Below are 23,427 nucleotides of genomic sequence, written 5' to 3' on the forward strand. Positions count from 1 at the left end.
CCCAGACAGAGGTAGTGGACCTGGATCCCCTGCCAATGACTAAAACAGCCACAGTGCCTCCAGTCCCATACCACTCCACTGACACAGGTAATGCTCACCCAATTAGAACCCCACCCTAAAGTATCTTGTTTCCTGATTGGTCCTCTGGTCAGGTGTTTGGGTCCCTGTTTGTTAACCCTTTACAGGTAAAAGAGACATTAACCCTTAACTATCTGTTTATGACATACGTTAATCTTTAATTAAATAAAAAGTTAAGACAGACAGACAAACGAGACTGCGTGATCCACCTAGAATGTTATATTAAGTTTACTTCATTTTTAATACAAAGGTATTATAACATGTACAAAATTATAAAAACAATTTACATTACAGTTTGCTGACAGTCAGTAGCAAATTATATGTGCATCAGCATTTTATAGAAAGCTTGTATTTTAAAGAGGCACTCCTGCTTCAATCACAGTGGAAGAAGATATGTGTACTTGGTAATTCAAAGTTCCTCCTCTTCCTTCTGTGAGTGTAAAATAATAGCCCTTCCACCCATCTTACAAAACTCACTGATGAGGTAAGACTCAAATCAAATTACTCCTAAGTACACAGTTCACTCTGTTGTGATACCATAGGCGTAACCATTAAAAAACAAATAAGAGTCCCATGAGAAAAGTAAGTCACACCCGCACCACAGTGGAGGTGCCAATACCTGTAATGCATTCGCAATACCATTTAACATAAGTTTGAGGTGTTTTTTTTTTAACTGAATGGTTACAATTGTAGTTCAGCACTCTAGTGTTAAACAAAACCAAAGCCTAGCACCTCTTAAAGCCAAATTTAGTTTCGTTTGCAGGCATGCGACCCAAATGAAGTATGCAGGGCTGAATATTTATCATTGAGAATAGATTTTGTTTCTGCCAGGTAAAATAGCTACAATACAAAGTTTTGTTTTCAAAGGAAAGTGCTACATTTTCAGTTAATTCAAACAATTTCTTGATGGAGTTGCTTTCCAAAGATCTAAAATTAAAGCAATATTCTAAAGAGCATCAGTTTCCAATTCTCATTGGAAAAACATTTTTTCCCAGTAGTTTAGAATTTGAGTTGTGTAGCATAGTGTAGCTGTGCACTGTACAAATTGCCAGGTATGGTAATTATTCTATTTTCCTATAAACATCTTTCAAAAGTTCCTTTCTCTGAGGATATTATGGTATCAGGCCGCAAGCTGAATCTCTGACAAGAAAGTATAATGAAAAATTCTTTTGATCACAATTTGAAGATTAAAATGTTTTAAAAGTTATCGACTATAGATCAAAGGTGTCCAGGAGAACAAGAAAAATTGTGCACTGGGGGTGAGGAAATAAAGATTTTTATTTCCATGTTGGCTTTGTAGTTTTAAAATGATTCTGTTCAGTGACATTGACAACACCACAAGTACCTTTTAAGAGCCTCTTGCTGCTGCTGAAGCGACCTGAGCAGTATCATTGATCATCTAAGCTTACAGAAAATTTTACTGAGATGTTAATATGGTACTCTTAGTTTCTCCCTTCCCCTTCATTTTAAATAGCAAGTTTATATAATTATCAAATCTACTGATGATTCCAGAAGAAGCAAAATAAACATTTGAGTCAACTTTACAAAAGACATTGTTCTTATAAATGCTTTAACATTAGGGTCCATAAGCATAAGGCATCATCAAGAGTGTTTAATACAATGTTTAATGTCAAACAATTGCTGTCTTTTCAAAAACCACAAGAGATACGAGCTAGGAAGTTAATCTGCTAAAAAACAAACAAAATCAAAGTACATTCATTGTTTAAATCCTCTCAGTTTAAATAATCTATGTTAGTGCTCTGTAAGACAGGGAAGAACAATATATCATTTTGTTAAAAGATATAACATGTATCTGGTTGTGTCCCTTTAAGAACTCCCTTTAGTAAAGACACCAGGAAAGTTTTCAATTGCCTGTAATGACTAAAGAGAAATTGGGGTCAAAATTGAATACTTGTAAGTAAAAAAATTTCTGCCAGTGCCTAGCAAAATGCCCAGGCACAGGAGATGTTAAATACCTTTAGCACCTCTTGGAATAAAAAGGAAGGTGCTTAGCATCTCACAGCAGCAGTATTCACTGAGAATACGGAAACCACATGACAAGTTTATTTCTATGGTCAAGTCAATGAAGCAAGACCTTCTTTCTTCCCCTCAAACAAAGAGCCCAGTCCTGGGCATTGCTAAGCACCCTTTATTTCTACAGGACTTCAGTAGGAGTTAAGGGTGCTTGGCACCTCACAGGAGCTGCCTTATAACTTATCTAAACAGAACATCTGTTGCCAGGGGAAGGAAAATCTTTTTTCAAAGTTAAGTTAATCCATTTACCCCTCTCCTCTTTGTGATTCACATTATATTTTAATAGTTTCCAAGCTGAATGTCCCTTTACATACAAAGTTAGCAGCTTACGATCTTAAATGCCCACATGGATATTTGCTGCTCATAGCAGCATCTGGCACATCAATGTTCCACCACTGCTGAACAGTTTTCATCCAAAGTGCAAGCTCAGCTTCACGAATTGATTGGAAATCCATTTCCCTGAGAATCAATCCAAAGACCAGCCCCATTCCCTGCTAACATTAGGCCTAAGGAAATCACTACTTTGTACAAACGTGCTTCCAAGCCAAATGACTATAACTCTAAATCAGACTTGCCCTGCAACTCCCGAAATTATTTGGCTCTTTATATCAGTGCATCAACTTGAGTAGCTACAATGCAAGAGCTGAGCATATAGTTAGTATTGAGTTCTCACAGATTGGAGCTCCATGAGAACATATCCAGTGCAGTATTGTTCTCTGCAGTATCCTACATGCAGTACTATCCAGCCTTTGGGCACATATATAATCTGTTACAAACAGTATTGCATATTATCCCTCTAAATATCAAACTCATGAATCTCTCCTTTAGTTCCAAGATGCAACTACTACCTGATTGCCTCTTCAAGCGAATATAAAAATGCAGCAAATGGGGCATTTCTTCCCTCAGCAATGATCTACCAGAAGTTTTACATTGGTCCCTTTAAAGTGATGTCAAAACTAAACGAAAAATTTCTGATTGAAGTTCATTCTGCTTGCAGTCATAATACCAGGAATTAACTGCTGGTCTCTCTTTTAATGAATTTCCTCAATACCGAGATGCTACTTTTTAATATGGTTGCTTCACTGGAAAACCAGAGAAATACTCTGAAGGTAATCTGCAGATGCCATTATGAAGTCAGTCCACTCTTGGGAAAGGTCTTCAATGGAGACATCCTTTCCACCATATTCCTGTGGGAGAATGCTGGCTGGGAAGTGCTGCGTCAGACTCTGTATGTAATTACTCCCATGCATATACACCTGAAACAAGAAAAAGCTGTTTTAAAATGGCTTTCCAGTTTTCATAATACACACATACATTTACTTCCATCTGAATCCCAGAGCGGTTTGTGAAGACATTGGAAAGGCAAGAACCTCAGGTGTGGGAACTGAATCACAAGCTAGATTTCACTAACACACTGTGTATCTTCACTACTTTTAATGTACATTCACACTGTGCAAATAAGCTTCACTATACTCTCCTAAAGCTCCCAAACTCACTGCTATTTGCTGCTTAGCTTAGGATGAAATGCAACGTGTGTTTCATGCTGCTGCAAATGTAGAAACCAAGGCATAGTTTACATGACTTAACTATTTCAGTTAGGGGTTGCATTGTATAACCCATCTATGCTGTGCTTAGACCAGCCCATAAGGTCTGATCATGCAAGGTACTGTGCCCTCTCACTTCTCATTCAATATGTTTAAGGGCTGTTATAAAAAGGACAGTGAATTGTTCTCCATGTCCACTGATGGTAGGACAAAAAGTAATGGGCTTAATCTGCAGCAAGGGAGATTTAGGTTAGATGTTAGGGAAAACTTTAGCTATAAGGATAGTTGCCCTCTGGAATAGGCTTCCAAGGGAGGCTGAGGAATCCCCATTATCTGAGGTTTTTAATAACAGGTTTGGCAAACACCTGTTAGAGATTGTCTAGGTTTACTCAGTCCTATGTCAACACAGGGGGCCGGACTTGAAGACATTTCTAAAAAGGGGAAATATCTCAACCATCTCAAAGGCTTTTTCTGCGGTTAGAAACATCAGATGCAGAGCTTGTACTTCTAAGAATATCAGAACAGCTTTGTTGTTGTTTCTTCAGTACCTTATTACAGCTGTTTTGAAGTTTCATGCACTATTTCCCGCCAAATGCTTGTTTAATTTCCAGTCTCTAGTTCTTAACATTTAAACAGGCTTTTCTGCAAATATGTATGACACAAAGATTTACTGTATCAAAGCACAATAAAATGAACATGTGATTAAGTGCCTTTGTGCTCAGGGCTTCTTGAGCAAGATCTGAGGGAGAAAGAATGAAAAAGCAATGCCTCCTCTTGAAGCTAATGGGAAGCCAGTCCAGCTAGTCACTTCCCACAATCCCTGGCCTGGCCCTAACTATTGACCCCTAGCTGCTTTTGTTCTACCTCATCAGCTCTGAAGTTTTCTCTATTCTCTCATTCACTCTTTTCTCCCCTTCTTCAGTCTAGTTCAGCCATTAATCAGAGTCACTCCTACCTACTTTGCCTGGAATCATTGCCACACAGCTGCTTGCCATGCAAGAGCAATCCTGCTGGAATTCTTGATGTGCTGCTACATGCAAACAACAGGGATTTTAAGTTAAACAAACAACAACTATGAATTCACTTAAAGTCACTCAAAAGCTATTTTAAAAAAAACAACTTCGTGTCAGTTGAAATTTGAACCTTTGGCCTGACTCATAAGTCTGTGTTCAGGTTACAGCTTAGGCTCTTTGAAGCAAGACCAGTGTCTTCTGTTATGTTGGAGAGGAGCCGTGTCAGTTCCCACTGAGTAATAATTATCATTTGAAGTGAAGTCAGGAGACCTGGGTTTTATACTCAGCTCTATGCAGACTTGGTGTCTGACACCGGGCAACTGATTTAACCTCTTGGTACTCCAGTTTTCCTTATCTGTAAAAATGGTGATAAGACTAACCTCACCAGTGTGTTGTAATTCTGAACTCATTAATATCTGTACAGTGCTTAAAGAGTCCACTAGAGAAAGTTCTACAGAAATGGAAAGTATAAAACTGATTTACCCTACTCAATGCTCAAGCACTGCAGGACCAAGATCCAAATGGAAGTTGTTATTGTAGAAGAAAAGAAATATGTATTTATGTTCACTCACCCGTTCCTTTATTTTGTCAGTGAGAAAGGGCTTAATTAGAGCAAAGACCGGGTGGAAGAATAAAGGCTCATTAATCAAGTGGATGCCACGAACTTTTAGTGGAAAGGAATCCTGCAAACATTAAAAAAAAAAAATCATCACTGGCATGACTGTATTCTTGTGGAGAAGTGTTTTGAACACAGGTTAAGGCAGTCCTCTTGTCCTTGCTTTCTAGACAGTGAAGACATTCCTGCACTTTGGGGTATTTACTGTTTACACTTCATTGACACTAAACATAAGAAAATACATCTACATATGTTCCTCTCTTTGCATTAGGAGGAGTCATTTCATTACAAAGGAATGCATAACTGTGGGTACAGGCTGAACACAAAACCTATGCACAGAGGTAATGCCCAGAAAACATTTGTTTTAGGATTAGATTCTGTCTTGCCGCAGGCCTCTAGTTCTGGGCAACAGAGATTGAGCTACAAAGTTACACAACAGCCAGTCAGGCAGGACTTTCGATTGTCAATTCAAGTGGTAGATTCTCAGAGAGGGTACTGAAAGCTAATCTGTTGGCGGTGAGGGAAAGATCAGCCAAAACTAGTCTTGAGCTCGCAAAAGAGCTTATTTTTAAAATAGTCCAAACTTATGCCATAAATACAGTTTTTTTTAATATTTTGAACAAACGCTTTTCTATAAAAAACATTGTAAAAAAAAAAGAGAATAAATAAATATAAGTCATTACGTACAGAAAACTAAATGCATAAGGTTTGTAATTTAGGGCCAAAACCTGGAGTCAGTGGGAATTTTGCCTGAGTTGGGAATATAGGGTCAGCCTTATGATGAAACTTTTTTTACTCTTGGGGAACCGAAAAAAAAATCACAACTGCTATAGATTATCAAATTTTACTTGGATTGAAAATTCATTAGACAAGTACCATAGCTTCAGAGGCTAAAAGGAAAAATGTCCAGCACTCAGAAACACAACTGTATGCACTAGAGAGAGAAGAGCCTCCATTCATGCCCCATTTCATTGCTACAGCTCCGCTGACTAGATTTCTTCCAGAGGTGAACTGGAGATACTGATCATGTTTTTCCATAAATATCACACTAGCCTTTCTTTTCGTATCATGTTGGGTACGGCCAGATTGATGGGCTCTTATCTGAATTAAAAAAATAGCTTGCTAAATGTAACTGTTTTCAGGAACTTTTTGAAACAGTGAGATAAAAACTTTAAGCATCAGATTCTAATCTTGTAAAATGTATGCAATGAGCGCTGCTATGTAATCTCACCATAATAAATAAATAAATAAATAAATAATTCTGCTTTTGCCCATATCTGTGGTAAGATTTTTCAAGATCCACAGTTATGGGCACTGCACAGTTCAGATTAGGCTGCAGTCCATAACAATTAAATGTTCTTCAGAACTCTTTGCTTTTGGGGCTCAATCCTGCCAGGTGCTGAGCACTCTGACCTGATCCAACAAAGCATTTAAGCACATGCTCAACTTTAAGCATTGGAGTAATCCCACTGGCTTCAACAGAACTACACTCTTGCTTAAAGTTAAGCGCAAGCATAGGTGCTTTGCTGGATCAGGTCAGAGTTCTCATTATCTGGCATGATTAAACTCAATTACTGTTGTTGTGAGCCGAGATAAACCTTGTATGAGTTGGTTAAATCCTCCTACATGCTGATGTATGAACACATAGTTCACTTGAAGTGTTTCTTACACGTATTTAAGAGGCCACACCTAAAATCAGGCCTAACAGAATCTGCCCAGAAACTAGCACCACGTGTATTGTAACCAGGTGGGTGGATGGGTGGGTGAGCTAATGCACATAAAATGAAAAACAGATAAGAACAGCGAGAGAGCCTGATGCAAAAGACTAAGGCTATGTCTACACTACGGACCTTAAAGTGGCACAGCTGTACTGTGTAGCCCCATGCAGTCGCTCTATGCCAGCGGGACAGAGCTCTCCTACTGGCATAATTAAACCACCTCTAATGAGTAGCAGTAGCTATGTCAGCAGGAGAGCATCTCCCAAAGACATGGCACTGTCCACATTAGTATTTTTATCGGTCAGGGGTGGGTTTCTTTTCCACACCCCTGACCGACAAAGTTCTGACCTCAAGCCACGTCTTCCCAAGGAGAATAGCTTGTGCAATGGGGAAAGGCATTAAGGTAACTCATGGTGCACAATGCATTCTGTTAACTATTTAAATGAAGTCCCAGCTTTAAACTACAGCTTCCCTGTTGTCTGAGCTGCTGAGAATGTACTTCTGTTATGATGGAAGATTGGAATGATACACTTGAATTCAGCCTTTGAGATGATCCCATGATCCCTGACTGACAAAAGTTTTACTCACAAAAGTGCTAGGGTACACAAAGCCTAAGAAAACCAAGCAGTAGCCTGGGAGCAGTGTTTATCCTTGGGAAAGCTAGAGAGAGCTTTTGGATCTGCTAGCTAATGAGGCTTGGGACTGGAAGCTAAGAAACCACTTGTCTTTTTCTTAGTTCTTTCTGTGTCCAGAGAAGCAGGACTTTGTACATTCCTGGTAAATAAACAAGTTTGCAACAAATACCAGACTATCAATTTTTCCTTCCAACTGGAACATCCCCAGCATGCTGAAACTGGACTAACTGCTTGGGTCAAAAAGAGGCAATGCTTATTTTGATGCTATTTTCCCCTTTCTACATTGCAATTAACCTCTCTCTGCATCCTCATATTTGTTCATGCAGTGCAAGATCATATTTTTACAAGAGATATAACCGTAAAGTTTAAAAGAAATAGGAGCTGAAAAGTTAGACTCCTAAATCTAAACATTCCTAAATATGGATTTAGGAAATTAACTTTTTAAAATCTTAGCCAAGGTGTCACTGACATTTTAAAGCAACAAAAAGAGACCTGAATTGCCTGAACAGCCAAGCAAGAGCAGAAGAAACCTCTGTGTGAAAAATGTCAACCCAACTTAGAAAATGATGAGAGGAATAGATAGAGAATTGCAATAAATAAGTTTATAAATTTTAAGCAGCACTACTCACAATTTATAGTTTTGATTTATTTTCTTTGCTGCCTTATTTGTAGTACTTTTAAATGTTTGAAAAACAAAGGGTAAATCCAAAAGAAGACACCTCGGATCCAAAGAATTTCTTGCGTCGGGGTGATCCAAATCCCTAGATTTAATCAGGCACCCTCTCTCCCCACCCACAAAACAAGTTCTAAAGTTACCAGGGACCTGTTTGCTGGTTCGGATGTAGCTGAAATATCTCACAAGAACAGCCATTTTAGTGCGATTTTGCCCAAGATGGCAGAATCACCATAAGAGTAACCAACCATGTGAGAATTCCCCAATTTAATATGGCAGATATTCTGTGATGCTTGGTTTCATGAAATTCTCAGGTCGAAATATTATCAGAAAAAGCTGAGATTGCTGCACCAAAAGATCAATGACCTAACTCTTATTCCACCTCAAACCTAAACTCTTGCTAGTCTAAAGCCAGACATTATCTAGTTGGCTTTATGTAATATTAGCTATTGGCTTTATTATTATTATTGAGTTCTTACAGGAGTTTACTGACTTTTTAAATATGTAACTAGAATCTGGAGGATATTCACTATTTGATTATAACAAATTGAAGGCAAATCAAATAAAGTTTAGCTTTAAATTGCCTAAGTGTGTCTCACTTCTAATAGCTGTTTTGCTCTTTCAAGCTGTGTTACAATGGCAAGGCCCTACACAATGGGAAAGGGTGCCATAATTTAGAGTAGAAACATTTTGGTTATTACAATAAGGAAACTAAAATTAAGCATCAAACCTACTGTAAGCACGGCAGCGATCCTCTTGGCCACTGTTGGACTGATTTGAAATGCATGAGCAAATCGCCACCCTTGAAGATCAAAAATAGCCTTGACTCCATTCCGTTGTGTCTCTCTCTCTTTTACAATAAGCTCTGATGTGATAAGACTTACACGAAACACATCATATGCTGTAAACATCTTTGGATCCCATTGTCCTGAAGAACAAATAGACTGTAGTGCATTACCACACAGATACTCTGCAAACATATACTCCCACTGGCTACTGTTTCAAATGCACTCCTCAAATACAAAATGAGTAAACAGCAATATGAAGTCATCTCCTTTTCCTCCTTCAAACTCTCCACTGTTCTGTAATAAGCAATTTTGTCAGTGCAGAAGCTACTTACTCTACAGCCCCCTAGCTCCTCTTCTACCCTGCATGATTATTCCACTCTCTACAATTCATTTCTATCATCAGTAGGGAACCTGCCGAGAAGTTTTCAGAAAAGAATCTTGCAATGTTTGCTTCAAGAATCCTCTAGGTTTGGCAGTGACAGTAGTAATTAAATTGGAAAGTCACTGGCTGAAGCTCCACAGTACAATAGCTAGGATTCACCTCAACCAATGTGTTAAAATGAGAAATTGCTTTGTCTACACTAAGATTTTACATATTTTAGCCAACACATTAAAATACACCTTTTTTCCTAGTGAAGACAAGGTTTGTGTTACTTGTCTCTAGCACCTAGCACAGTCTGGAGCTGATCTTTGTCAGTGTTTTCTAGGAATCTCTGTAATAGAAATAAATAATAATACTGGGGTGCTAAATACAGTAATTAACTTGGCAGACAGCTATTTCACATACACACACAAACACACACCAGCAGCAGCAAATGAACACTATTTTATCCAGCTTTGTTAAATGTGATAGATACTCACAGGTAAATAGTGAAAGATTAAAGAGGTTTATGGCTATCATTAGAGTTTTCACTTAATCAAGTGCTTCAGGAGTTCAGTCTCCCATGTGAGTACCTCTCTGCAATATACATTAATCTGGACAGCCCTCAAAAAATCCTGTTTGTTTCCTCTGTACAGCTCTCGAAGGGTATGTGAGGGTTCTTAATCTGTATGTTATTTTAAGGGTGCACAAAGTAGTCAACGATGATCTGCTGTTGGAGCACATTAACTTGCACCTCCTGGCTTAGCTATGTCACAGAATAAGTTTAGAGCACCTTCTGAAAGTACAATTTGGGAACCCACCCACCAGATCACATGGCCTCAGACAGTTCCTCATACAGAGCATTCAGGCAACTTGAGGGTGGCCAAACACTTCTGAAAATCCTTTGGGTTTCTGTCAGTTGGACTCTTAAGTAAGCATTCAAATACCCACATGCATGTACCCAACATTACAAAAACGTTGGACTTAACGCTGAACCTTAACATGTCTCTAGCCCTTGCCACAGAAGTTGGCACTTAATTCAGACGAACATTGTTTTCACATCCAGACAGTATGAATAAGCACTGGTCTACACACAAATATTGTACCAATCTAACCTGGAATAGTTAAAACAAATATATTGCCCCCTTCTGGTGTGGGCACATTATATAGTATGAAGGTAGTGCTTTACTAGCACACGTATATCCACAGGGGAGGGAAATAAGATATACCAGCTTAAGGGATTGTACTGTTTATTTATTTTGATAGAAAGATCACACCCCTACCCAAGAGAGTTATACCAATACACAAAACAATGTGTAGGCAAGGCCTAGGCCATAGAGAAGAGTTGTTACTTACCAATTCTATAAATAAGAACTTTGCTGCCACCTGGATCCCTTGATCTCAGGACTCCATGGTAACCAGCATGCAGGAGGTTGAGAATAGAGGAAGGCTGCAAATTTGCACTTAATTCTGGGCACTCAGCTCTCCACTTGTGATAGTTCTTCAATAACTGGGGACAAGAGAAGCATTCTTGTTAGATGAATATCAGTAGAAATGGGAAGCAAAATCCAGTCAAAAGGCAAAAAAAAGGCATCTTGGACAGATGGGTCCAAGTCACAGAATTAACATGTTAGAACTTCCATCATTCCAATGCTTCCTTATTTTATTTTTACTTTCAACAAACGAATTTTAGGAGCAGGGAGACTGCAAGACTGGATCACACCATGGAGCAGAATTCTTTCTGACAGTGGCTGGCCAGTACCAGATGTTTCAGAGGAGGAAGCAACAAAATCTAAAATAGTTGCCTAACTGCCTGTTAGATGAAATATTATGCAATCAACACCTGCCCCCCCCCCCTTTTCTTTTTGGAAGGGGAGAGATAGGGACCTCTGCCAATGTAACTTGAACAGACGCTTCCATTGAATGATCCACAATGATGCCTAGGTCGCTCTCTACCCTGAGTTATTGCAGTGAATTTAGACCCCAATCAATTTGTTAATGGAATATAATCACCATTCAGTGCCAGGTGGTAGACAGAAAATACTGGCAATAGGATATTTTACTATACAAAATAAATAGAAACGGGCTTCTAAACTGAATCCTCCTTAGTATTATTTAACTTGATGCTGTGTCAGGCTCATACAGGGGCAAGTTGAACTAAGGAAAGACTTACATGCTTGTAAGAGGAATTCCCAAACAAAAAGGTACGAAGCCATCTTATTGGACACAAACTTATTGATAATTCCACTGGACTGATCATTGTTCCATGATAAGAGATGTTACCATTGGCACATCCACAGCACATTTTCAAAGACATAAGGGTCATTTCCTGTACACCTGCAAGATGATTCCTAGCTCTGGTACATTTCCATTCTATATGCAATACAATGCTCATCTGAAAGTAATTTTCCATTATTTCTCTATGTGAAGATTTACAGAAGTCTGCTTCAGGTTTGGTACCTAACTCAGTTCCCCACTTATGCTTGTTTGCAACATGTCTACTAACTCATTCCTTTCTTGTTGTGTCAGTTACAATTTCACTCCTTGTTGTTCAAGCAACAGAACCAATTCCACTTTCTCTAACAAGCACATACCTTATTTGTCACACTTGCTAGCACATATGGAGTTAAAAGTACCCTATGCAGCAACAAAAAAAAATATAGGATCTGAGAAGGTGTGACACCCTAAATACATTACTATTCCTTTTAGGGCATGTCCTACACAAGTTCAATATGCTCAAAGCCATGTGTAACTTTTAGTTGCCCTTGACATAACAATGAGAAATGATGGAAACTCAATGCCTATATGGCAACAAAGAGCATCAAATAACGATGCAATGGAGGTCTCTCTCTTTTTCTGATTGCCTGTAAGACACATGCTTTTTGAGAGTGGAAATAATGGAGGTCTGACATTGCCAAAACAATAGAGATCATGTCTGTTGTGAGGAACATAAATACTGTTGTTCAGATGGAGGCAAAACAGATTTGGGCAGCATTATACACTGGAACTGTTGAAGGATGTAAAAGAGCTATGCGGAGAAGTGATATGCTGTAGTTCTGAAGAAGAGTTACTTCGCTAAAAAGTGCTGCCTTTTGAGGTTCGATCCTGCTGGAGAAAATGGAATTATCCATAATTTCATGATTTCCTTTAGAGAATTAAACTGATGGTGCAGTATTTCCGATTTCTAAATTTGATCAGATATTTTCCCTTAGAATAAAAGAATTCATTATAATAAAATTCACCTGCTTGAAAATCTGAACTTTACTTGCCATTAAGAGAATAGCTCTGCTGTACAGAGGAGCCTTTGGTTTTACCAAATACCACCACTTCCCTCACTTTATTTCTGATACTGTGAAAAGGTGAGCAGGAAAAGACAGACTTCTGGAGAGCAGAAGAAAAGCTTCCTTTGAATAAGACAACCAGTATCTGCTTCTGGTTACTCCAGGAGTTGAGAGTTCTACCTCTGGCTGTGTCATTAAATTGACTGGGGATCTTAACCAAGTAACTTAAACTTTTGGTTAAGATTTTCAAAAAAGTAACCCCCCAGAAGTTAGGTTCCTTTGAAAATCTCAGTTTAGAAGCCTAAGGCTACGTCTACACTACAGCATAAAATCGAAATTACTAAAACCGGTTTTATAAAACCGATATTATAAAATCATTTTTATGCGTCCACACTAGGGCATATTAATTCAGTGGTGTGCGTCCATGGTCCTAGGCTACCATCGATTTCCGGAGCGGTGCACTCTGGGTAGCTACATTAAAGGAATGAGACCAATAACTTCGATTTCCGTCCACACTAACCCTAAATTGATATAGCAATATCAATTTTAGGGTTACTCCTCTCGTTGGGGAGGAGTACAGAAATCGATTTTAAGAGCCCTTAAAATTGATTTAAAGTGCCTTGTAGTGTGGACGGGTACAGAGTTAAATCGATTTAACGCTGTTTAAATCGATTTAACTGTGTAGTGTGGACCAGGCCTAAGGGAGTTTCAATGGGAGTCAGGGGCCTAATTTCACAAATAAATGAAGAAAAACGATAGCCAGCCTTAAATCCTAATGGTAGCAAGGATAGGGCCTTACATAATTATTACTATTTTTAATTTTTGTTATTAGTGCTCTCAGACCAGCAGGACAAATCTAATCATCAGCACATTTTCAAAGACATTAAACATTTTTCCGGTAGCAAAGTAACATTGTGACTGAAGCGACTAGATAGCTCTAGCTACTCTATTTTTCAAAAGCCCAAGTAACATAGCTAGAAATAAATAGTTACCAATTCTAATAATCAATAAAACAGAACAAAGTATCAGCTTTCCAACTTCTCACTTCCATGCAAGGCTCCTTCTGTTCTAACCAGTTTTTCCAGGGTCTTGAATTGCAGACTATGAAAGAGTCAAAGTGAAATCTAATCCTCTTCTTCTGTTATCATCATGTGGCAAGCTAAGGATGGATATTTACTGTGACTACTGACCTCTTACCCATTCCTCTACTTTCAAGTTGCTCTTGTCTTTTTAAACAAACAGTGTATTTTTGCAGCGTATTTTCCCCACTCTCCTTGCATAAAGTTGTAGGCTATTTGAAGGGTGTCTTAAATAAACTGTCTAGAAGGAAACTGGCTGAAAAGACCCAACATGTGTCAGCTTTACTTGTAAAACAGTTAGGAAGAGATGGAGAGATATACTGAGATTCCCAGTCATGTACATCTCCACTCTTAACATACCCTATAATGATTTATTTAGTAGTGGCTTAAGACTTCAACCAGGCTAGAGCCCCATCTTTCTTGAACGCTGTATAAAAGGTGGTAAATTATCATTCCTTAACCAAACAATTCACAATCAACCCAGTGTTACCTGTTAAGAGTTTTAATTAAGTATATAAATTAGCTCTTAATCTAGGCTAATAATATTTAGAAAGTTTTCTGAGGGGCGTTCTTTAATGTTCTTGGTATGCAAGAATAGAAGGTATTGGTAATTGATAGTGTAATGTGATTAGAAATTCACTGTGCTGGTAAACAGCAGTCCAGAACTTGATATTATTTTACTTCATGTGTGCCCCCTTACAAACAACACTGACTGGCACAAAGTGTTCAGGATTGCATAACCAGACAGCATGAACTGGCAACACTATGTATTTTTTCTGTTGTCTCTCATACATAGAAGCTGAATCAGAAGCAAAACATTTACTTTGAAAAAAACAAAATACATCACAAAAATCTAGTTTTCATTTCTGCCCTTTTCCTCCATTAGGAGTTGTGCACACGTTTTCAATAATTAAGTATTCTGTTGAAAGAAAACCACTGTACATAGCTAGTGGATTCTGCCTGTGAGAGAATCAAACATGGAAAAGCAAGGTGCTGCTGGTTAGGGTTGCCAACTTTTTAATCGCACAAGACTGAACACACCTGCCCCACAGCCCTATCCCCACTTGCTCCATTCCCCCTTCCTCCATCACTCGCTTTCCCCCACTCTCACTCACTTTCACCAGGCTTGGGCAGGAGGAGAGGGCTCTGGGCTGGGGGTGCGGGCTCTAGGTGGGGCCAGAAATGAGGGGTTCAGTGTGCAGGAGAGGGCTACAGGCTAGAGCACAGGGTTGTGCTGTGGGTGAGGACTCCAGCTGGGGGTGGAGGGGGCTCCAGGCTGAGGCCAAAAGGTCTGGAATGCGGGAGAGGGTGCAGGCTCTGGCAGGGGGATTGGACTCTGGAATGGGGCTGGGGATGAGGGGTTTGGGGTGAAGTAAGGGACTCTGGACTAGGACAGTGGGTTGAAGTGCAGTGGAGGGGGTGCAGCCTCTGGCTAAGGGTCTGGGCTCTGGGGTGGGGCCAGGGATGAGGAGTTTGGGGTGGAGAACAGGGCTGGGGCAGGCAGTTGAGGTGTTGGGGGGTGTGGGCTCTAGGAGGGAGTTTGGATGCAGGAGGGGACTCTGGGCTGGATCAGGCAGTTGGGGTGCAGGAGATGGTTCAGGGTTCCTGCAGCCCCTAGACACATGGGCAGCCAGGGAAAAGCCACATGATGCCCTTGCACCCGAAGGTGCCACCCCCTCAGCTCCCATTGGTCATGATTCCCATGCGTCTAGGGCAGCAGGGACCCTGGCGGTCGCTTCTGGGATCCGCGTGGAGCTAAGGCTGGCAGGTTTCTGTTTCGGAAGCAGCAAATCCATGAATACTGAGAGTGTCCGGGAGATCAGGGGCTGGACACTCGAGGGCGGTGGTCACCAACCAGTACATCCCAATTGACTGGTCAATCATGGAGCCTCTGACAACGGATCTCCAGTCTCAGTCACTGAGACTGGAGATCCACTGTCAGAAGCTCCATGATCGACCAATCGATCACGATAGGTTTGCCAACCTTCCTGGAGCCAAACCAGGAGATCAGTCACTAATGGTCCAGCAGTGCAGTGTGACTCAGGCAGGTTCCCTTCCTGCTCTGGCCCCGTGCCGTTCCCAGAAGCAGTTGGCATGTCCGGAAACGGCTCCTGGGGGGGATGGGCAGGGAATCTCCACACACTGCCCTTGTCTGCAGGCACCACTCCCACTGGCCAGGAATGGGGAACTGTGGCCAATGGGAGCTGGTGTTTGCAGGTGAGGGCAGCACACGGAGCCACCTGCCCCCCCCACCCCATGAGCTGGACATGCTGGCCAGTTCCGGGAGCAGTGCGGGGCCAGGGCAGGCACAGGCCTGGCCGCCGCTTCCCGCAGCTCCCATTGGCCAGGAATGGCCAACTGCGGCCACTGGGAACTGCGGGCGGCCATACAAATGTAAACAGATGGCCTGCTGGCTGGCCAGCGGCTTGCCCTGATGGGCTGCGTGCGGCTCCTGGTCTGCCCACCACTGCTCCAAAGGTTCAAAACCCAGAAGACAAATAGAAAATATAAAAGATTTTAGCAGGCTTGTCTCATGACTTTTGAGCACGCAGAGCTGGCCATACTGATTCTCTGATATATTAATAAGTGAAAAATTATAGCCTAAGGCAATATTACAGCTGGGAAATATAAATATAAGGTTTGCCGGGCAACACTAACTCACCCACATCAATTTCAATTAAAATGCAACACATACGCAATGCAGGTAAGTTAATGTTGCTCTGATATACTTTAAAGGGCCCCAATTCCTCTGGAAAATGCAGGTGTGTGGTTTCACGGGCTATCTCACCCCTTCCCCACTAGGGATTAGTGTCCCTATTATCATCACTGTGCATTACTTGTAGGGTGCCTACACAAGCTTATTAGGCACTTGACAGACAGACCAACACCTCAGACCAGAAGGGCTCAGGCTGCAGACAAGCAGGCATTGCCGGGTGGCCGCGGCGTCTCCCCACACACCTGGGAGCGATCACACACAGCAGCCGGGGCATGCAGCTTCCGGCTCCCTGCAGGTGACAGAGGGAACGGGCCGCTGCAGCCCCAGGGAGACCAGCTGGCCCGTGCCCAGCCCGTTCTTACCTTCCAAGCCAGGCCCAGGTCGAAGTCTCGGGCTCGCAGGAACCTGAGCAGGAAGGAGTCGGTGAGAGCGAGCGGCCAGTGCTGGCTGCGGTCAGCCTCGGCTCGGCGCCGCAGCTCCGCCACGGCGGCTCCCACCAGCGGGGACTGGTCGGGCAGCTCGTTAAGGTTCCCCGGCAGCGGGGCGGGCGGCCTCTCCTGAGACATGCGGGCTGCAGAGCTGGGGACCCGCAGCGCCGGCTGCTGCGCGATGCAACGGAGGCGAGCGGCGGCCAAATGCCTTCCGCACCGCGGGGGGCGGACACGGCCACGCCGCTTCCCATCGCAAAACAAACAAAGCGAGTCAGGGACGCGGGAGCGCCCGCCCCGCCCCCGGGAGCTCAGCCGGCGCGGGCTTAACCCCTGCAGGGCCTGCTGACGCCGGGAGAGGGATCCTCATGGAGGCGGGGGCTAGTACCTGGACGCCAGTGGCGCATTAGTCGCTGGGCCAACGGGCCCGTGCCCAGGGTCCCCCGACAACTGAGTGTGTTGCGTGAACTACACTATTTTGAACATTGCTGGATGTGAGATGCTGTCATAGGCTAAATGTTAAGTGAAATGATATAGTGAGGGCGGCACGTTATGGGACGAAGACCAAAAAGAACACGTACCACTGGGTGGATGGAGATATCGAGTTTGTCTATCCTGCAACTGGGGGCTGGTCCACACTACAGGGGGGAATCGATCTTAGATACGCAACATCAGCTACGTGAATAACGTAGCTGAAGTCGAATATCTAAGATCGGATTACTCACCCGTCCACACCGCGCGGGATCGATGTTCGCGGCTTTCCCTGTCGATTCCGGAACTCCGTTGGGGTTGATGGAGTTCCAGAATCGATATAAGTGCGCTCGGGGATCGATATATCACGTCTAGATGAGACGCGATATATCGATCCCCGAGCAATCAATTTTAACCCACCTGTACGGCTGGTAGTCTGGACGTAGCCTGGGAGTGAGCTTCCCTGTCCAGGTCCATGTCTTGTGCTGGTGGGGCTTGCACTAGGGCAGGGCCGCCCAGAGTGGGGGCAAGAGGGTCAATTTGCCCCGGGCTCCGCAGGGGCCCCCACGAGAGTTTTTCGGAGCCCTTGGAGTGGGGTCCTTCACTTGCTCCGGGGGGCCCGGAAAACTCTTGAGGGCCGGGCCCCAGAGTTGCTTCCGCTCCTGGTCTTTGCCGGCGGGGGGGACCTTCCGCTCCGGGGCGGAAGGACCCCCCGCCAGCAAATTACCGCCGAAGCGGGACCTGCTGCCGAAGTGCAACCCTGTCTTCAGCGGTAATTCGGAGGTGGGGGGCCCTTCTGTTCCGGGACCTGCCGGCGAAATGCCCCGAAGACCCGCGGCAGGGGTCCCCCGCCACCGAATTACCGCCGAAGAGCGGGCTGCACTTCGGCGGTGGATCCCGCTTCGGCGGTAATTCGCTGGCGGAGGGCCCCAGCCACTGGTCTTCGGGGCACTTCGGCGGTGGGTCCCAGAACGGAAGGGCCCCCAGCTGTTGAACAGGGCCAGCTCTAGACATTTCGCTGCGCGGTGGGCGCCCTGCTGCTTGCCGGTCCAGCGGCTCCGGTGGACCTCCCGCAGGCATGGCTGCGGAGGGTCCGCTGGTCCCGTGGCTCTGGTGGACCTCCCGCCAACGGCCCCAGGCCCCCGGAATCCTCTGGGCGGCCCTGCGCTAGGGGGTTAAAAAAAGCCATGTAGACATTGCGATTTAGGCTGGAGCTCAAGCTATCAAATCCATCCCCACCCCAGCTTGAGAGCCCGTGTTCCAGCCTGAGTGGCAATATCTACACAGCTATATTTAGTATGCTGACCGGTAGCATGTAGACGTACCCATAGAGACTTGGACTTCTGGATAGAAGACTCCTCACTTGGAAATTTAGGAGGTGGAATTTGATGGAGAGGAAGCTCTGCTGGGCTCTTATAATCTTAGGCTGCCCCTGCTAGAGTAAGAAATAGGACGGTCACTAAAATGGTCTAATAGTTGCACAGATGTTTCATTTGAGGTGTGATCCAAAAGGTATTTTTGTCATTTACACATCATCAAGAGGCAATACCATCATGTGAGACTGAGGTCTTGCTTACATCTCAGAAACGTGTATCCTTAAAAGCATGACTATATAATGTTTTAAAGCTCCATCTATGGTTTGGTTTGAGATTTCTAAAACATTAAATTTATACAAATTATTTTTATTATTATTTTGGCCTTTGAATAAGAAACCAACCAATAAGGATCCTAGCGTCATGGGATCCTGGTCTTATTGAAGTCGATTGAAGGGATTTTACTCTCTGTGTTTGCATAGTACCTAGTGCAGTTGGATCCTAATCAGAACTATTAAGCCTTACTTCAATACTAATCACAAATAGAAACCAGAATAATGAGTTACAGGGAAGGTTAGCGAGAAGAAGAGATGAAAATTAGAGGTATATCCAAAGCAAACCAAGAAAGTGAGAAAAGCAAAAAAATCCATGACAATGGGGATTTCTTCATGTTACATGGGAAGTACTGACTGCTGGGCATGGTATAAAACCCAAGATAGAATTAGCAGATGTTAATTGAGCCTCAGACACTTATGTACATGCTGAATGTTAAGCACACAGGTAAGTGTCTACAGGATCAGGCTTAAGAGTTTAATTTTCAAACGTGCTGAGCACCCACAACTTCAGCTGCAGTCAGTAGGAATGGCAGGTGTTCAATGTCTCTGAAAATCAACACTAACTGCGTTACCTAACCTGCCACAGAGATTCAGTGCTAGAGCCAGCAAAGAATATTTCACTCATGGGTCCTGGAGTTTTGGCCAGCAGCTTGCCTTTGACTAAAGTAAATGTTGAGATAGGAGAGCAAGAGGGAATGAAGGGGGGTTATTATGGGGGAGGGACGATGCAGAGAGTCTTTTTATATGGCTTGCTTTGAGGGAGTGTTGGCTTGTTTTTGTTGTTGATCGCAGCACTAAACAGACGCTGAACTTTCAAACCTCCTGCTTCAAAAGTAGCATGTTCTCAAAGATGGATACATTGCTTGGAAAAATATTTTACCAGTTTACATACAAAAGGTATAAAGCTAAGGGGTAGAAAAATGGTACATTTCACTGAAGGTTTTTCCATTATTACTGTAGCCCTTTGTCAACAGGCAGCTGCTCCAGAGAGTTATCTTGGTTAAGTTTCAGTGCAGCAATGAGCTTGGTATAAGAAGACTCCTGCACCCACACAGAGCCTCTGCTGAAGTGAAGAACTTACAGTCAAATCATGGAGGCTCCAATAAGGTGAAGTATCTGCCCATGCATAGCTCTTTGCAGGATCACGGCTTTACTTAGGAAGAAAAAATACATTGTCAATCATCCGATCCTATAAACTAAGCCAGATTAAGTTGTGAGTTGGTTCCCATACTGCCAAGGAATATTTAATGCTGCAGGAAGAAAATGTAATAGGTGTAATTCTTCCCCTGAATCAGTACCATACTAATGCTTCAGTATGGGGTTAGGGGTGTTGTGCTGCTGCAGGTGCCATCTTCCAGCTGACACCTAAACCTCAAGTTCAAGTAATCTCTGGTAATTAAAGGGCAGGGGGCAGTTGTGGGGAGGGGGGTTGATGAGGAGAGAGAGGCATAAAATCCTGCCACAAGACCCAGCTCCTCTATGTGGTCCCACCCCATGCTGGCCCTGCCTCCTCCTTGCTTCTCCCTCCCCACCCACCCCCAAGGCACTGGCCCGTGGCCAGGCCCAATGCCAGAAGCTGGAACCAGGAAGTGCAGGGTGGCTGCTGTGGTGGCTGGTGCCATGATGCAGGCAGCTGCGGCTCCCCCATCGAATTCTCCTGCTGCTCCTGGTGCCTGGGGCTGCAGCTGCTCCTCAGCTCCCTGCTGCCCTTTGACTGTTCCCTGTTGGTAACGGCTGCCTGGCTGGGGGGACCCAGCTCTGGGGCTGACAGAACCCACTGGAAGCTGTGACTGTGGAGGGTGGGGCCCAGGAGCCCAGGCTGGAACAGGTCATTTAGGGAGACAAGACAGCAAATGTGAAAAATTGGGATGGGGCTGGGGGTAATAGGAGCCTATATAAGAAAAAGACCCCAAAATCGGGACTGTCTCTGTAAAATTGGGACATCTGGTCACCCTAAGGTCAGTCCAGGCTGCTGTGGGGAGCCCTGGACCCTCCACCTGCCCTGGATGGCGTGCCCCAGTGGGTGGAGACATAAGTCAAGGGCTGCTCTTGGGCCCCCCCCCCAGGCTTACTCCAGTGCTGCTGCTGGCAATGACACTGCCTTCAGAGCTGGGCCCAGCCAGCACCCCCTGCTCTCTCCACTCTGCCTTCAGAGCTGGGTGGCTGCTATAAAGGGGGAGGGAGAGGGCTAAGGCAAATTTGGGGTGGCTATTGCCCCCACAAGCCCCTCCTAGTGCTGCCCCATTAAAGGGGTTTCTACCCTTTTTTGCCCCTGCCTGCCCCCCAATTTTTTTTCCAAGTGTTTTACACCCTGTGTAAATCCACCAGTAGTAGACTGGTCACTGGCATGTTTTAACAACCATGCAGTGGTGCTGGAACCATTTTTATAGTGGGAGCACTGAAGGTGAAAACCATGTCTATGGGTTATTACTACTTCAAGCCAGGGAGCACAGCAGCACCCCTATTCCAGCACCTATGCAACCATATCGTCTAACCTTGCTGTGTTCCTTCCACCCATCCTTTACTATTTGACAAATATTAAGTCACACAAAAATGCAGTTCTGTGGGGATCAGAACTATTTGCAAATTCAGATAAAATTGAGCAAGGAGTTTCAACCCAATAAAAAATGAGGAAAACTTTTAAAAAAAAGTTGAAATAGGTTTTTATATTGTTGAAACAAACCATTTTGGGGCTTTGGCTGAGCTGGAGTGGGAAGAGGCAGGGTGGAGATGGAGCGGGGGTGGGGGCATGGGAGAAGGGGTGGGGTGGGACGAGGTTTGGGGCAGAGCGGGGGTTTGAGCACCCCCAGGGTCCGGAGGAAGCCGGCACCTAATTTAGTACCTTTCATACACAACAAATTCCTTTGGTGGCTATCAGTTCTTTTGTATAGTTTTTATCTAATTAATATGATAGGGTTTTCATTCAAGAACTATAGTTTTCCAGAAAACATGGGTAGTGATGGAAAGTAAGACAGATCAAGCAACAACCTCTCAGCAAGTTTCTCATTCTCCTTTGCATTTGTGCATTGCACAACTCGTGTTTATGACTGTGTGCTCAATATGGCTCTCTTCAGTGTACACCCCTGAGAGCCCATGCTTAGAACTCTCTGCTGCTTTTGCAGCTAATTAAGATTTTTCACTGTGCAAGCATACAAACAATAAAGATGCTAACTCAGGTTTTCTGGGGCTGACAACAACTGAAAAATCAAGAGCAAAATAAACAAACAAGCAGAATCGGGTGGCTGAATTTGTTTATTTATAGACATTCATTTACTTTGAGTTCAATCATGTAGTCCTTACCCTTTGGTATTCTTGCTTCTGCTGCTGTGGTGCAAGACTTGCATTTGCAAATTCCAATAATATTTTATTTTAAAATCAACAGCTGTTAAAGCATGCAATTTCTGGGAGGCTCAAGGCATGTTTTTTCACTGCTTTGCCCCTGATTTGGTAGCATTTTACACCCATCCCATTCCGTTATAAATGAAGACTGAAAGTGGAAGTCAGTGGAGAATCAGGCCCTAACAAAGTGTGGATTAACCAATTTTGCAATGTGCAATGTTTCCTATCCTTTTCAGCAAACACTAATTGTTTATCCATCATTACCTTAACAGGTGGATCACAGGGTTGTAAACTGATGCAACATATTAATTTGCTCCTATTTGCCATCTGGAATATAGTCTGCAAAAGAATAAAAGGCAAAATTCCTGTTGTACCCATCCCCGCCTCCCAGTTTTCATACATTTGATGGAGGAGATTGTTCTACAAGATAAAAACAACTTCAGTTTAGCGTGCCTTGATAGGCCAATGGTACAGCTAGTCTAAATCCAACAGTACTATAAGTACACGTGTTGCAATGTGTTTTTGGAAGAGCAAACTTCAGAGAACCTACAGTTATGTCTTGCAAAATCATTGTATATTTCATATGCATCTGTGATGGCACGCATGTTAATCAGTGCACCCCATTATAGTAGCTAGCACCCCAGGTAAGCCCAGCTTCACTTCCTTTCACCCAACTTATAAACAAGTCCAGACAGACCCTTTTAATCAAAGAACACCCATTTTCCAAGGGTCTCATTTATTAACTAGAGCCATAAACATAAAGTGGAGCTTACTCAGCTACATCCAGGGACATTCATTAACTCTGGCTTAATCCAACATGCAGTCCCTAGCTCCTTCCTTCCAGAGACTCTTTTTTCCTGTGCCTATGAACAGTCTCTATTTCTGGAACCTTCTCAGTTCCTTCTGTGGGTTATGCCTTTCAGTCTTCCCTTAGGCAGGAATCGCCAGCTCTCCTGTCTGGAACTGGGATGTAGTATTAGTTAGTTCCCCTCACTGTCTCCTTAA

The 23,427-nt window shown here is 43.3% G+C and overlaps 1 protein-coding gene and 1 long non-coding RNA gene across 4 annotated transcripts; one reads left to right on the forward strand and one right to left on the reverse strand.

Moving 5' to 3' along the window:
- Positions 1-288: 288 nt before the first annotated feature.
- TTPA (alpha tocopherol transfer protein) lies at positions 289-17,193 on the reverse strand. Of its 3 annotated transcripts, none has more exons than XM_050941269.1 (5): positions 16,899-17,177; positions 10,817-10,970; positions 9,046-9,239; positions 5,242-5,352; positions 289-3,368 (listed from the first exon to the last, which is right to left on the reverse strand). In XM_050941269.1, the coding sequence occupies exons 1-5, from the start codon at positions 17,100-17,102 to the stop codon at positions 3,192-3,194; spliced, it is 840 nt and encodes a 279-aa protein (XP_050797226.1). In that variant the 5' UTR covers positions 17,103-17,177; the 3' UTR covers positions 289-3,191. The 3 variants fall into 3 exon arrangements, with proteins under 3 accessions (XP_050797226.1, XP_050797227.1, XP_050797228.1); XM_050941271.1 differs by having other exon boundaries at positions 3,279-4,686; positions 16,899-17,192; XM_050941270.1 differs by lacking the exon at positions 5,242-5,352 and having other exon boundaries at positions 16,899-17,193.
- Positions 17,194-17,476: 283 nt separating this feature from the next.
- On the forward strand, positions 17,477-22,799 carry LOC127045426 (uncharacterized). The gene is made up of 3 exons (XR_007772691.1): positions 17,477-17,568; positions 20,044-20,190; positions 22,695-22,799. It is a non-coding gene; the product is annotated as an uncharacterized LOC127045426 (long non-coding RNA).
- Positions 22,800-23,427: the final 628 nt, after the last annotated feature.

This window comes from Gopherus flavomarginatus, chromosome 2 (genome assembly GCF_025201925.1).
Source record: "Gopherus flavomarginatus isolate rGopFla2 chromosome 2, rGopFla2.mat.asm, whole genome shotgun sequence".
Lineage (NCBI taxonomy): Eukaryota > Metazoa > Chordata > Testudines > Testudinidae > Gopherus > Gopherus flavomarginatus.